General features: G+C 43.7%; 1 protein-coding gene across 1 annotated transcript; it reads left to right on the top strand.

The window, feature by feature from the left end:
* Positions 1–2,208: 2,208 nt before the first annotated feature.
* Positions 2,209–4,805, top strand: LOC310862829 (G-protein coupled receptor 22; the record flags this gene model as incomplete). The annotated part of the gene is made up of 2 exons (XM_083770931.1): positions 2,209–3,012; positions 3,906–4,805. 2 exons carry the CDS (start codon positions 2,209–2,211, stop codon positions 4,803–4,805), a joined length of 1,704 nt encoding a protein of 567 aa, XP_083627057.1.
* Positions 4,806–13,037: the final 8,232 nt, after the last annotated feature.

Genomic DNA, 13,037 nt, shown 5'->3' with positions numbered 1-13,037 from the left:
TAAAGTTGGTAGCCAATGGTACGATACAACCACCCTAGGGACTACTATCTAAATCAAGTAGACACACTGCACAGGTAAACAGAGCTGCGACCTTTAAACACATCTTAAATCTGATTTTATATAGCTTTTGTCCCCACAAAATGTCCGCAAATAAAGGGAAAATGTATGTCATTTTGTCCCCACACGTCTCATATTTGCCATCGACAATGAAAGGAGAATTGAGGTCAAATGTCTGCCAAATATGATGTAAATGTATGGCAACAGGCAACAGGCATTCTGATTGGCCAGTATGAGATGATTCATGATGATGTACGATGATAAGAGTGCCCCTCACTTCACACATTTTTGTATACTATTTAAATAGTCTTGAGGAAAAAAAAGCTGCTATTTGTCCCAAAGAGATTTGTTTCAAAAAAAGCTTTATGCCCTGTATAACATATAACGATGCAATGTCGAGTGGGCGGGGTCTATGGGCTGGAAACCAGGCTAATGTGACATAGCTCTGTTTACAAAATGCTGTATCCCCTCCAACTGTATATACCTTCCCTATTTTTAACAGTTTTTTATTGTATTTTGACACTTCTTTGGCAATGTAAACGTATGTTTTCTCATGCCAATAATTGAATTGAATTGAATAAGTTCTGTTTACCTATCTGTCAATTGGTCTCGACTATCTCTGTCAGACCTCATTTATTTCCAGAGATAATTTTGAGAGCCAACTGTCTAACTCCTTGTCTAACCCTGATCAGTGGGTGTAAAGCACACCCTCTTGTGTAAAATTGCTTAATTCATACACATTGCTGAAGGCTAGACCGTGCGTGGACACATTGTGGTGTGACTAATTCATTATTAAATTAAGTACATTGATCTATATGAGTGCGACCCTTTTTTGCATAAACGTTTATATGACCACTAAGATAACGCAGCAGGCAGTCAGAGCAGTTCTCCTAACAACATTGTGATCAAACCTCACCCCTGCCTGTACGGCCATCTCATCAACACTGACGAATTGTTGTATCATACAACTTTGATCATGTTGGGTCTTGGGTGTAGATGGGGTCACTGGTAGGGCTTTTAGATTTTAAATTTTAGTTGTTTATACACCCTTTATTTGCTGATTGGGTTGAAATGTCTATTTCCTCTAAATTATATTCTTTTTTATAAATAATATTTTTCAACTTCTTTGTGCATTGACTCAATACATTTTCTTTTAACAATAAGAATATAATTTAATTGAAATGAATTGTGCAATACATGTATATTTAGACGGATACATGATAGGTGGGCACCTCGAATGTTTAAAAATAGAATATTTGAAAAATGGTCTTAAGTATTTAAGACCATTAAGTATACCTGATGTGATCATCCACGGTACATCATTATCAGACTTTTTTCTATCATTCAACTATTGGTTATTGTCCCAAAATAACCAGATATACAGGTTTTGTAGCAATTTGTGGGAATTATAGAACTAATAGACCTTAATTGTTGAATGTTTACGCATGTTCTAATAATGTATACTATTTCCAAATATTTTTTAACATTTTGGACAAAATAGTCAATCGAGGTGACCAGATGTCCTTAGTGCCCACCTATCTATCCTGTTATCATTTTGACAGATCATTTTGTTCACAGATTCAGTGCTGTGGAATGGTATAGGCACAGGCAGGTTCCTCTATAAGCTACTGTTATGACCTATATACTGGATGTTGTGTAAGAATGAATCAAACACCCACCCACTCACTCTCAGCATGAAGCTCCTCATGAACATGTCTTTGGTGACTGGTGCATGAGTTTTGCACAATGCATACAGCCGATACAGGTAAAGAATAAGTTTGTCTGGCAATGATTCCCAAATGGCTTGTTAAAGTCTGTGGGCTGTTTATCATGGCACTTCTGCTCAACACAAATATGCTGTGCCACTTGACTGCTAAGAAACCTGGTCACAGGTTTAGTCAAGTTCTTGTTGCTAAAGGTTATATTTCAGATCACATAATGCCCACTGAATGCTAAACTACCGCATTGTTCTCTGTCTCCCTCTCGTCTCCCTGCCTATTGTTTCCGTCTTTGCAGAGCCTCAAAAGACAGCAGACCTGCGCTTTGCCCTCCTCGCCGTCGCACTCCAATCCCAGGGAGACAAAGCGGACGTGGAGTATGAGTTGGCGTGGCGCCCGCTCTTGCTATGTGTGAAGGGGTGCTGCGGTGTCAATGGAGACCGAAGGCTACAGCGACCTCCTGGAGACCAGCGATGGTCAGGGGGCGGGCCTGCTGGAAGGAGGGGGCGGGGCGGGCCTGGAGGAGCCCTGGAGCTCGGCGTTACCCCTGGGGTTTCAGGTGTCCCTGACCACTGTGCTGATGCTGGAGCTGGTGCTGGGCTTCAGCAGCAACCTGACCGTGCTTGTGCTCTACTGCGCCCAGTCCAACCTGGTGGACTCGGTCAGCAACCTGGTCACCGTCAACCTCCACGTGCTGGACATCCTGGTGTGCGTGCTGTGCCTGCCGCTGACGGCGGCCGTGATCCTACTGCCGGCCGACGGCGGCACGGTCAGCAGCCTGGCCACGCTGTGCTGCTTCCACGAGGCCTGCGTCACCTTCACCAGCGTGGCCACGGCCGTCAACGTGCTGGTCATCAGCCTGGACCGCTACGACATCTCCGTGCGTCCCGCCAGCCGCCTGCTGACCCCGCGGCGCGCCGCGCTGCTCCTGGCGGCCGTCTGGGCCGTGTCGCTCGCCGTCTTCTTCCTGCCCTTCCTGGAGGGGGACTTCTTCTCCTCCGCGGCGGCGGGAGAGGACGGCGAGGACGGAGGACAGACGGAGGGGCCGAGCCTGGACGCGGAGCTCACCACGGGGCTGACCACCTCCACCCCGTCCACCCCCACGGCCCCCCCCTCTCCTCTCAACGCCACGGCGCATGCCCACGTCCCGCCGGTGTGGCAGAACCGGACGCTCCTCTGTGTGGGCGGGCAGGGCTACTACACGGGCCTGGCCATGTACTACCACCTGCTGCTCCAGGTCAGTGATGTGCTGTACACTAACTAAGTACAGTATAGTATACTTAACCCATTCTGACCTGAGATCAGATTCATACGAGGTTTCCGCCGGACACACACTGGTCTGATGAACCCATTCTGACTTGAGATCAGATTCTAAAAATGTCAGTCGTTCTTCGATTTTTCTAAAACTAGCAGACCTACAATCTCGTATCGCGCCACTCGGTGGCGCGATATGAGCTTGTAGATCTGCTATTTTTAAATAGCTAAAGCATAACATGATGCCAACACCAAAATGGGTGCCCGGTCAGAATGGGTTAAAGGACCACTTCACCACTTTTAAATTGATCTTCATATACATTTTCCTCACTAATGTTCATGATAAAATACCACAATTCTTTTCTACTCAGTCTGTGTCTCATAGGAGGGCTGTGGGCAGGTCAGAAAAACGTTCACCAGTGACGATTATTAGTTTTCTTTTATTAAATCGATATATATCGTCGGGATTAATATCGATATATATTGATATACGATATTTCGTTATGCCTATTGAAAAGTGGTGAAGTCGTCCTTTAAGTACATTTTGGAGATATTTGGAGGTATTTGTATTTCCAATTTCCAATACTTTTACTTCTACTCCACGGATGCCTATATGACAATAACTACTTCAGCCCTATATACATTTCGGCTCACAATGTGGCGCAATGTGATGTATTGGGTGCTTAGATCTGCTATTTTCAAAAGATTTTTATACATTTGAAAACTTCTGCATAATGAGTAGCCTACGTTCTATACTTTTGGTACTTTAAGTACATTTTGAGGCCAATACTTTCATACTTTTAGTACGTTTTGAATTCTGTACTTAAGTAGTACTTAAGTAAAACATTTGAGTACTTTTCCCCCCTGCTGCTCCAGGTGCCCTGCTTCTTCATAGCTGTGGTGGTCATGCTGTTCACCTACTCCAGGATCCTGCAGGCGCTCAACATCCGCATCGGCTCCCACGTGATGCGGAAGCGAGCAAACAAGGACTCCTCCGGCTGCAGGATACGCCGCCAGCGGCGCCGACGGAAGGACCTCAGTTTGACCACGGAGGTTGTGTCCTCCAATCCGAGCCAGCCGCTCACCCACCCGCCCCTCATGCCCTCCCCCACCCCCACGCCGACGTCACCCCCGCCCCTCTCCACCGTGCCCCAGATGACGTCCGACAGCGGCGCCACCGCCACCACCGTCACCACGGCTACCACCACCCCCGTGGCCACCACCCCTGCCACCCCCGCGCCACAGACTCCGGCTTCGGACGCGGCCCCGGCCCCGGCCCAGGCTGCCTGTCCGCCGGTCGCCTCCTCCTTGGGCGTCCAGGCCTCTGTGTCGGCCATCATCGCCTTGAGGCGGGCCGTGCGCAGACACAGGGACCGGCGGGAGCGGCAGCGCCGCGTCCTCAAGATGTCCCTGCTCATCATATCCACCTTCCTGGGATGCTGGGCCCCTCTGTCCGCGGTCAACGTGCTGATCCTCTGCATGGGCCCCAGTGACGGCCTGGTGCGGATCCGCCTCTGGTTCCTGGCCATGGCGTATGGGACCACCATCTTCCATCCCATGCTCTATGCCTTCACCAGGCAGAAGCTGCGCGTTGCCCTCAAGACGCGCGTGAAGAAACGGGTGGTGTCTCTCCTGCAGGTCGACCCTGCGCCAAGCGGGGGGACCGTTATTCACAACTCCTGGGTGGAGGGGGGAGGCCAAAGGAAGGGACGCAAACCGCGTGTGGATGCTAGTGATGTCACCGATCGATGCCTCACAGAGGCAGTGAGGGAATGAGGCTGGGCTTGCGTCTACAAGTGTGTGTACGTTCATACTGTGTGTGCAGTAGCTCTACGTCCATGTACTGGATGTTTGTGTATGTATTTCTTTGCAACAGAGAATGTAGGGTGTGTGCACGACTGCACGTATGTGATTGTGTACATGCGTGAGATAACAGAGAAGCTGTTCGTTTACAGAGGTCAGGTCAGGGGATATTGCACCACCTCTTGCCCTATACAGATGTGGAGGCAGGTGGGCACAGAGCTCTAATTAGAGCCTGCTCTGTATTGTTCTTACACAGACCCTCATTAGTCCCCACTCACCAGCCAGACAAGATGGCTACCATGTCACAATAATAATGCTGGCTATGCATCACTTTAGCCATGGCTACGTAACCACTTAAATCCTATATACTTAGCTGTATGTCAAATAGCGAAAATATCTGATCTACTTCGCCGAATATTCGCCTATTGTCACTGAATGTTCGTCTATTTAATATGACATGCCCAGAAATGGGAGGCTAGGGTTCAGGTGGTTAACATAGCCTACTGTACGATGCCACACATACAAATATATCCATAATTGCTTACTTATGCATGATATACGTATCTGTATGTGTATGTGCATGTGCACATGCATAGACAACCTTACACATACACACATGCACATTGATCAACATGTAGTAATCAATGCAAGGACGAAAGCACACCAATGTCTACCTGCACAGATATTCTCAGAGAGAAAAATATTAGTGGAAGTTTATAAAGAAATTGTTTTCATTATTTCTTTTTTTCATGCCTTAATTGAGTTCTTAATTGATTCTCATGGTGCTGATTGTCCTGCTGTATGTTTACAATAATGTATCGGAGAAAGCTTTTGCACGTGATCTTTTGAAATAATGGAGAGTAAATTACTTTCAAAGTTTACAGAGGATTCTCCATACCTCAAATCAAACTGCAAAAGAAATGCAAAAAAGTGACTAGGTTGTTATTTTCTAAAAACAACAACAAGTAAATAAATAATAGCACCATTTACACAGTTGGCTTGCAATTACTTACAGTGAAGGCATGATATTATTTATTCATTTATTAATATTTTTGACATGACATAATTTTCCACAACAACGAAGAGAATGCAAGGATATTTCATGCTCTGTGTGTGTGTGTGTGTGTGTGTGCGTGTGTGTGTGTGTGTGTGTGTGTGCGTGTGTGCGTGTGTGTGTGTGTGTGTGTGTGTGTGTGTGTGTGTGTGTGTGTGTGTGTGTGTGCATGCGCGTGCGTGCGTGCGTGCGTGCGTGCGTGCGTGCGTGCGTGCGTGCGTGCGTGCGTGCGTGCGTGCGTGCGTGAACACACCTGTGTGTCCATTATGTGCAATAAATCCTAAGAAAAGCAATGAAGTGGGTAAAGAACTGTGGGTTTTCTATTCCTGGCCTGGACTAAAGAACTAGGGGCTACTATAAGGGAGCTATAGGCCTACTTTGATGGTAGTGGCCTATTGGCCAGAATACTAAGTAGAAGAGTGGAGTAATTGTATCTATGTGTATATGATACGCTATTGTAATGCTGATGAAATCTTCAGTCTGTTTCAGTTTTCTGGGAGGAATCAAAGGGCAATATTTTGATCACATGATTCCCAGTCACCCAGTCATCCATGTAAATCAAAGAAATCCCAGGTCAGTAACCACTGACCTGGGCTTTGGAGGGGCTTCAGTGCATCTGATTGACTATTGTGTTTAAACCGAAGGTCAGGACCACCACTTTTGGATGCCACTCTGAATGATTTAAGATGCAGAGGCCTCAATCACACCTCCTGGTTCGAGTTCTTGGCACATTATTATACTAGACCTGTGTCTCTCTCTCTTTCTCCTCAGGGCTTCATGTGTCCCTTTGAAACCTGCTGGACATATTATTACAATAAACCAGTCGGTTATTATAATATAGTAAGTGTTAACGGTAGAGAATTATAATGTCCAGTAAGTAGATACAGTACACTTTAAGCTATGTATGGGCTCATGTCTGAGATCTTCTAAGGCTTTGGGCCATTTCCTTCCTTAAATCACCCCCTCCCCCATTTTTGGAGCAAAATACAAGAATTTGTGTTTGGTCATGTACATTTATCAGGGATGTAAATACTGAAATGTCTACTTGGGGTTTTAGTTGTAGGATATGTTTTTGGTCAGAAGCATTGGCTGGCCAGAAAATCAGCCATCGTGAGTGGGGGACGTTTGTGTAAAAAGCTGATACATGTACGTGTAATTGTGTTAATGTCTGTGGACACTGTAATGTACATTTATGACCATGTGTATAGAGAAATATTAGACTTGTACATGATTTATATTATGTGTAATTGTATACAGCAGAACAAAGTCTCTATTAAAAGGTTGATCTATCTAGCTTTTCTCAGATTTCTTTGTACTGGGTATATTCACACATGCACGTTTTCATGTTGATTTTGTTTGTCGTTGTTTTGAAAACACAATTGCCTTTTTGCTATGGATGAGAGCTCTTACACCACGTAGAGGAGAAGGCTGCAAAATGAGATTTGTTTAACCATGATAATTGAACTTGAACTTAATTATTCAGGGAGCTTCTCACCTTGGCAAAGAATCATGTGTCTGGTAGGCATTACACTTCAGTAGAATGTACAAAGTGCATGACCACAAAAACTTTCAGTGATTCAAGGACACATAAATTATAGGCAGAACTATATCATTGGGAGAAACAACATTATGTTCCGTCTTATTACATAATCATATTGTAACCATTTGACAGCATTTAGAAAACATCTCATTGATTTATAGATTTCCAAATATCTTATTTTAGATTAAACTCGACTGTTACATTGCAGTAGTAAATGATTAGCCTACTTCCCAGTGACAGGGCTGTGTATCAGGGTAAGTATCATATCAGTCATCTGGGAATCCATATATTCGTTGCTGTCGGGAAGGAAACCTCATCACAACATTTTTGAGGTTTTAGATTTTTTTTGGCATAATGTGCTATTGAACACCCTTTACGTGTTGTTTCGAAAGTATTGAACCAATAGAAAGTAGTAAAAAGTGCTTTGGACAAAACCTCTTAACTCCATTGGACCCTCAAAAACTCCAATACCTCTCCCCCTCTCATGGAAGTAATTGACAATATATAAAGTTACAACGCCTACTTTGATGGGGCTGTATTGCTTTGTTTTAAAAAATATATGGTTTTCTTAATTTCCTGAAAAATGAACATTTTGGAGTTATGAGGTTTCCTCCCGACAGCAGTATATATATATATATATATATATATATATATATATATATATATATATATATATGGTCAGCATCATGGTTTCAGCACATATAGAAACAAGTGTGTGTTGTATGTAAACGATGACTGTCTGTGTTGTAGCATAACAGCATAATGTGTTTAAAGGAGTCATAATGTGTTTAAAGGTTTTCCAAGAGTGATTGATTTGACAAATGGATTAAAGCCATTGAACACAGTTGGTTCAGACAAAACCCCTTTTTTGTATTTTAGCAATTCAGACAAATTGTAACTCAGCTGCAAGACTGCGATTCTACTGTAATAATTGCTGTCTTGGTAAATTACTGTAGGCCTCCCATCAGTCTCAGTTGGGGCAGGATTATGCATTCTAGGCAACAACCACAACAATCAAACCTTCAATCTCAGGTCGATTTCACCCCGTCCTTCATAGACCTCCTTCTTTGTATTACAGTCCAACTGAACTGTCTTGTCTCTTTTTAACTCCCATCCTTCCTTTTTTTTGTTTTTTCTTTTACAGTTCCTGTTTCTTTGATCCCTATATTTAGAAACTCTGTCCCAGATATACGTGCAGCATTTAGCGCTGACTGAACCCACTGTATTTATTTGCATCACGTCTTGCTGTGGTGTGACTGCAGTGCTGATCGTTAGAGCTAATGAAGATGAATGCCATTGCTCAGGTAAACATATCTGTCTTTTCAACTCAATCTCCTGCTCGTGATATTCTGTATCTCATTCTGAACCGAATAATCCATATATGCCCGTACACACTGCCTCCCCCATTGATTTAGAAAGCCAACACTGTAGTTTCCCCTGTCCTGTTTAATAACACCCCCCACACCTCTCTTTATTCAGCCAGACTGCATCTCTCTCATCTCTTATCCACACTCAGACCTCCCAGAACAAAGGGAAAAACAGCTGCAGTGTCTGCGAAGAAGGGAAAGTCACCTTGGGGAAAGCTAGAGACGAAAACGAGAGAGAGAGAGAGAGAGAGAGAGAGAAGCAAGGGGAGCTCCCTCTCTCTCCAGAAAGAGAGGGAGAGAATGTCAGGAGAGAGAGGGATTAGTGAAGGGAAGGAGAGAAAAAAAGGAGGGGCAGGAGCTGGCAACAGGATACTGTATTATGACTAATAAGGGGACAGCACTGCATCACTGCGGAACCCCTTCTGAAATTACCCAAACACTGATGGTAAGCAGAGATTGAATACAGGCAAAAGATGATAGCTACTGTGTACTGCCACCCCCACAAGCACTCTCCCGAGAGAGTACTGCCATATTGCTCCAACCTACTACACTTTCACCAACATTCCAATTGCAGAATATACTCACTGACTTGTATAAAGTTTCTTCGGAGGAATAGCATAGCAACAGACTTATTATAATCATCCTGGAGTCCGTATTTTGTACATGTCATTATACAAGCTTGAAGATTGTCTATTTTCCTTGAGCGACGCTGTCGAACAACAGAGTATAAAATAGGGCTTAGGCATTGAGAACTGGAGGAGAGGGCACAGAAAATCCACCTACTCATTTCAATTAAAGTTGCTCACCCAGCACATGTACTCCCAAAGCCCCCCAGACCGGTAGGCCTGCAAGCAATGGTTTAAAACTCTGGTTCTGCAAGCTTTGCTATTAGAACGTGTATGAGCATCCCACGTAGGATGACTAGAGGACACTAATGCACATGCTCTATAAGTCTATGGCCTAGTGCGCAATGACAATCGTCATTTACTAATTACGGTAAGTCACTTTGATGTCATGTTGTAGTTTTCGGTGGCCTTAAGTCGGACAGCCTGTCCTGGCTGAATGGCTGTCATCATCACATGTGTAAGCAAGGTGATGGGAAATGTACATAAATGACATTGTTAATGCATATAGCTATGTTCACTATCCTTTTTGAGGACGTCTGCCCCTGTGAGCGTAATGTTGCACTAATAGATTTGAATGAATTACTTTACCATAGATTTCAAGGAATGCATTGCCCCAATGCATTACACACACATACGCACGCATGCGCACGCGCACACGCACACACACATGCACACGCGCACACGCACACGCACACACACACACACACACACACACACACACACACACACACACACACACACACACACACACACACACACACACACACACACACACACACACACAGTGAGTGCGATTGTACTGTGTAATAATAATTATTACAAACAAGAACTCGTTATATTCAAACAAATAGACAGATAGTCTACATTCTTTAATGTCGAATGACATACAGTCTAGCCTGAAATAGCCTACCATATTTCTATCACTGTCTGCACTCAGTATCACCCAGCTGCAGACACTGCGGTCAAGCAATCTCCAAGAAAATGATGACCAATCTATCACCACTTCAAATTGTTGTGCACAAATACATGAGAGGTTACCGTATGACTATCACTTGACAGTCACATATTGCTCTCACAGGGCGGCTAAATCATACGCTCAAGCCTTGCCCAACACACTGCACCATGCCCCTGGCATCACTGCAACGGATAGGATACAGAAGAACAGTTGACATATTTCTGTTTTAATTTCTCTATCGTTAGATTCTGTTACATTTTTGGATCATTTTATGACTTACTGTTTTGCAAATTACTGTATATCATTGTATTGTTTCTGATCCAATCTAACCAGTTTTGTTATTCACATTTCAATACTAAAAGAAACACCATTTTAATTAGATAATTCTTTGTAATTACATTGATGAATATAATTTTGCAGAAATGTTCAGGATGCAATCATTATATCATCATCATCATACTATAATTCTAACAATGTCTGTCCGCCTGTGTGTGTGTCTGTCTGTCTGTCAGAAACAATGCCGTAGCTCCTCAATGCCTGCACCAATCGCTTCACACAGGCGTTGACCATATGAATATGGAGGGCGTAACGAAGCCCTTTTTTCACATTAATGATTAATAATGAATTTATTATTGAATTAAAAATGCGAAAACTCACCCAGGGCGCAGTACCCCCCACGGCCACAGGGCGGCAAAACTCCTCTCCCCGGAAATCACGTGTCACAAGTGAATTGCATTTTGGGACGGTCACTGATTAATACTGGGACACAGTTTTCCGCGCAACATCTGTTTCGACTTTCGACACCACACTGTCCGCTCCCTCCTCACCACCTCCTTCGCCGTGCCGTACACATGAGCTACATGCACGCAGCTATACTTTCGCAACGCACGTGTGTGTGTGTGTACTTTCGCCACACGCGTGTGTGTGTGTGTGTGTGTGTGTGCGTGTCTCGCTACCTTCGCAACGCACGTGTGTGTGTGTGTCTCGCTACTTTCGCAACGCACGTGTGTGTGTGTGCGTGTGTGTGTGTGTGTGTGTGTGTACTTTCGCCACGCGCGTGTGTGTGTGTGTGTGTGTGTGTTTCGCTACTGCTTTTACAATAGTAATGGGGGTCTCATGTAACTCAGAGACAGCGTATACAATTGACCCATTTACACTCACATTTAACAGACATACAAATGCCATTCAATGGGGGGCTCCACAGGCATCTTCACCTTTCAAATGTCTCCACGTATATTTGTTACATCTGTGTGTATACAAATATATTATTCAAGTTAAAATGAAGAGCAATTAAATCTATTTATGGGGGGAAAGGACTAGTATGTATAATTATGGAAAAGCATTGCCGACTGTCTCTCCCACGCTGTTGTCGACACTGATCCTCTGGGCACAGATTATGCCCGCATGGCTGACCAAGCCTCCGACCCTCTTCAAGATGGCTACATGCCATGGCCCTACGGCTGACGAACATTCAGTTTAACAATGCTGGTGTTTCCCAATGTGTGATGTCTCCAATGGTCAACATGTGGGCTGGAGACGGCACTCAAGATGCCATCTGACATCTCTTCCCACCATGGCCCTCAATTAACCTCTGGGCTGTCATCACCCGGAACCTCGGGATGAAGCATTGCATTCCATCTGCAGGCCAACAGCCTGAGCCAACATTTCCACTGCTCCATGAAGGCCTCCTTGACAGTCAGTCTGAAGGGCGTTTGACATGATCGGTCTTCCATGGGCGCTGCTCAGAAAGAAAGGTCCCCACATGTCAGCACAGCCTGCCGCTTTCTCAGGTCCCAGTTAACCTCCACAGCACACAGCGAAATATGATTTCATTAAGCAATATTACACTAGAGGGTGTGCTTTACCGTCATTAATGGTACGCCACCTCAGCCCATATAGAATTATATGGGCTCTGCAGCCCCAATTGATGATATTCAGACCGCTGCCATCTTGTCAGCAAGGTGCTAACTAGGTGCAACTTCCCATTGACAGCCCATTCATCCAAAGTTCCAAACAGAAAAGTCCTATCTAATTGTATTAAACAACGTCAAACTCAACATTGCAGCTGTACGGAAAGCTTGAATTATCCTCTTTAAATCTGTAAAGTGTTTGTTTCATAAAAGTCCACCGGTCCGTAGACATGTTATGAGCTACTTCCTGTCAAGAACTTCTGTGCAGGTTATTTGGTAGCACTTTACAATAATGACCCGTTATAAAGCATTTATAAACGTTTATAAGCAGTTTGTAGACTATTAACAAATCATTATTAACCTGTTTGTTGACATTCGTAAATGATTATTAAAACCGTTATAACTATGTTTACAAATCATTTATAAGGTATTAGTAAGTAGTAAACTATTCATTAATAAGCCATTTATATACATCTGTAAATGATTATTAAATCATTTGTAATGACCCCATGATAAAGCATTTATAAACGTTTATAAGCAGTTTGTAGACTATTAACAAATCATTAACAACCTGCTTGTTTACATTTGTAAATGATTACTAAAACCTTTATAACAAATTTACAAATAATTTATAAAGTATTAGTAAGTAGTAAAACTATTCATGAATAAGCCATGTATAATACATCTGTAAATGATTATTAAATCATTTGTAACTGATGTTATATAATATATACAAGCTATTTGTATATTTGG

The sequence above is a fragment of the Protomyctophum parallelum genome, assembly GCF_964188405.1.
Source record: "Protomyctophum parallelum genome assembly, chromosome: 8".
NCBI lineage: Eukaryota > Metazoa > Chordata > Actinopteri > Myctophiformes > Myctophidae > Protomyctophum > Protomyctophum parallelum.
The sequence above is the reverse complement of the archived record's forward strand: the minus strand, read 5'-3'. Positions and strand labels throughout refer to the sequence as shown.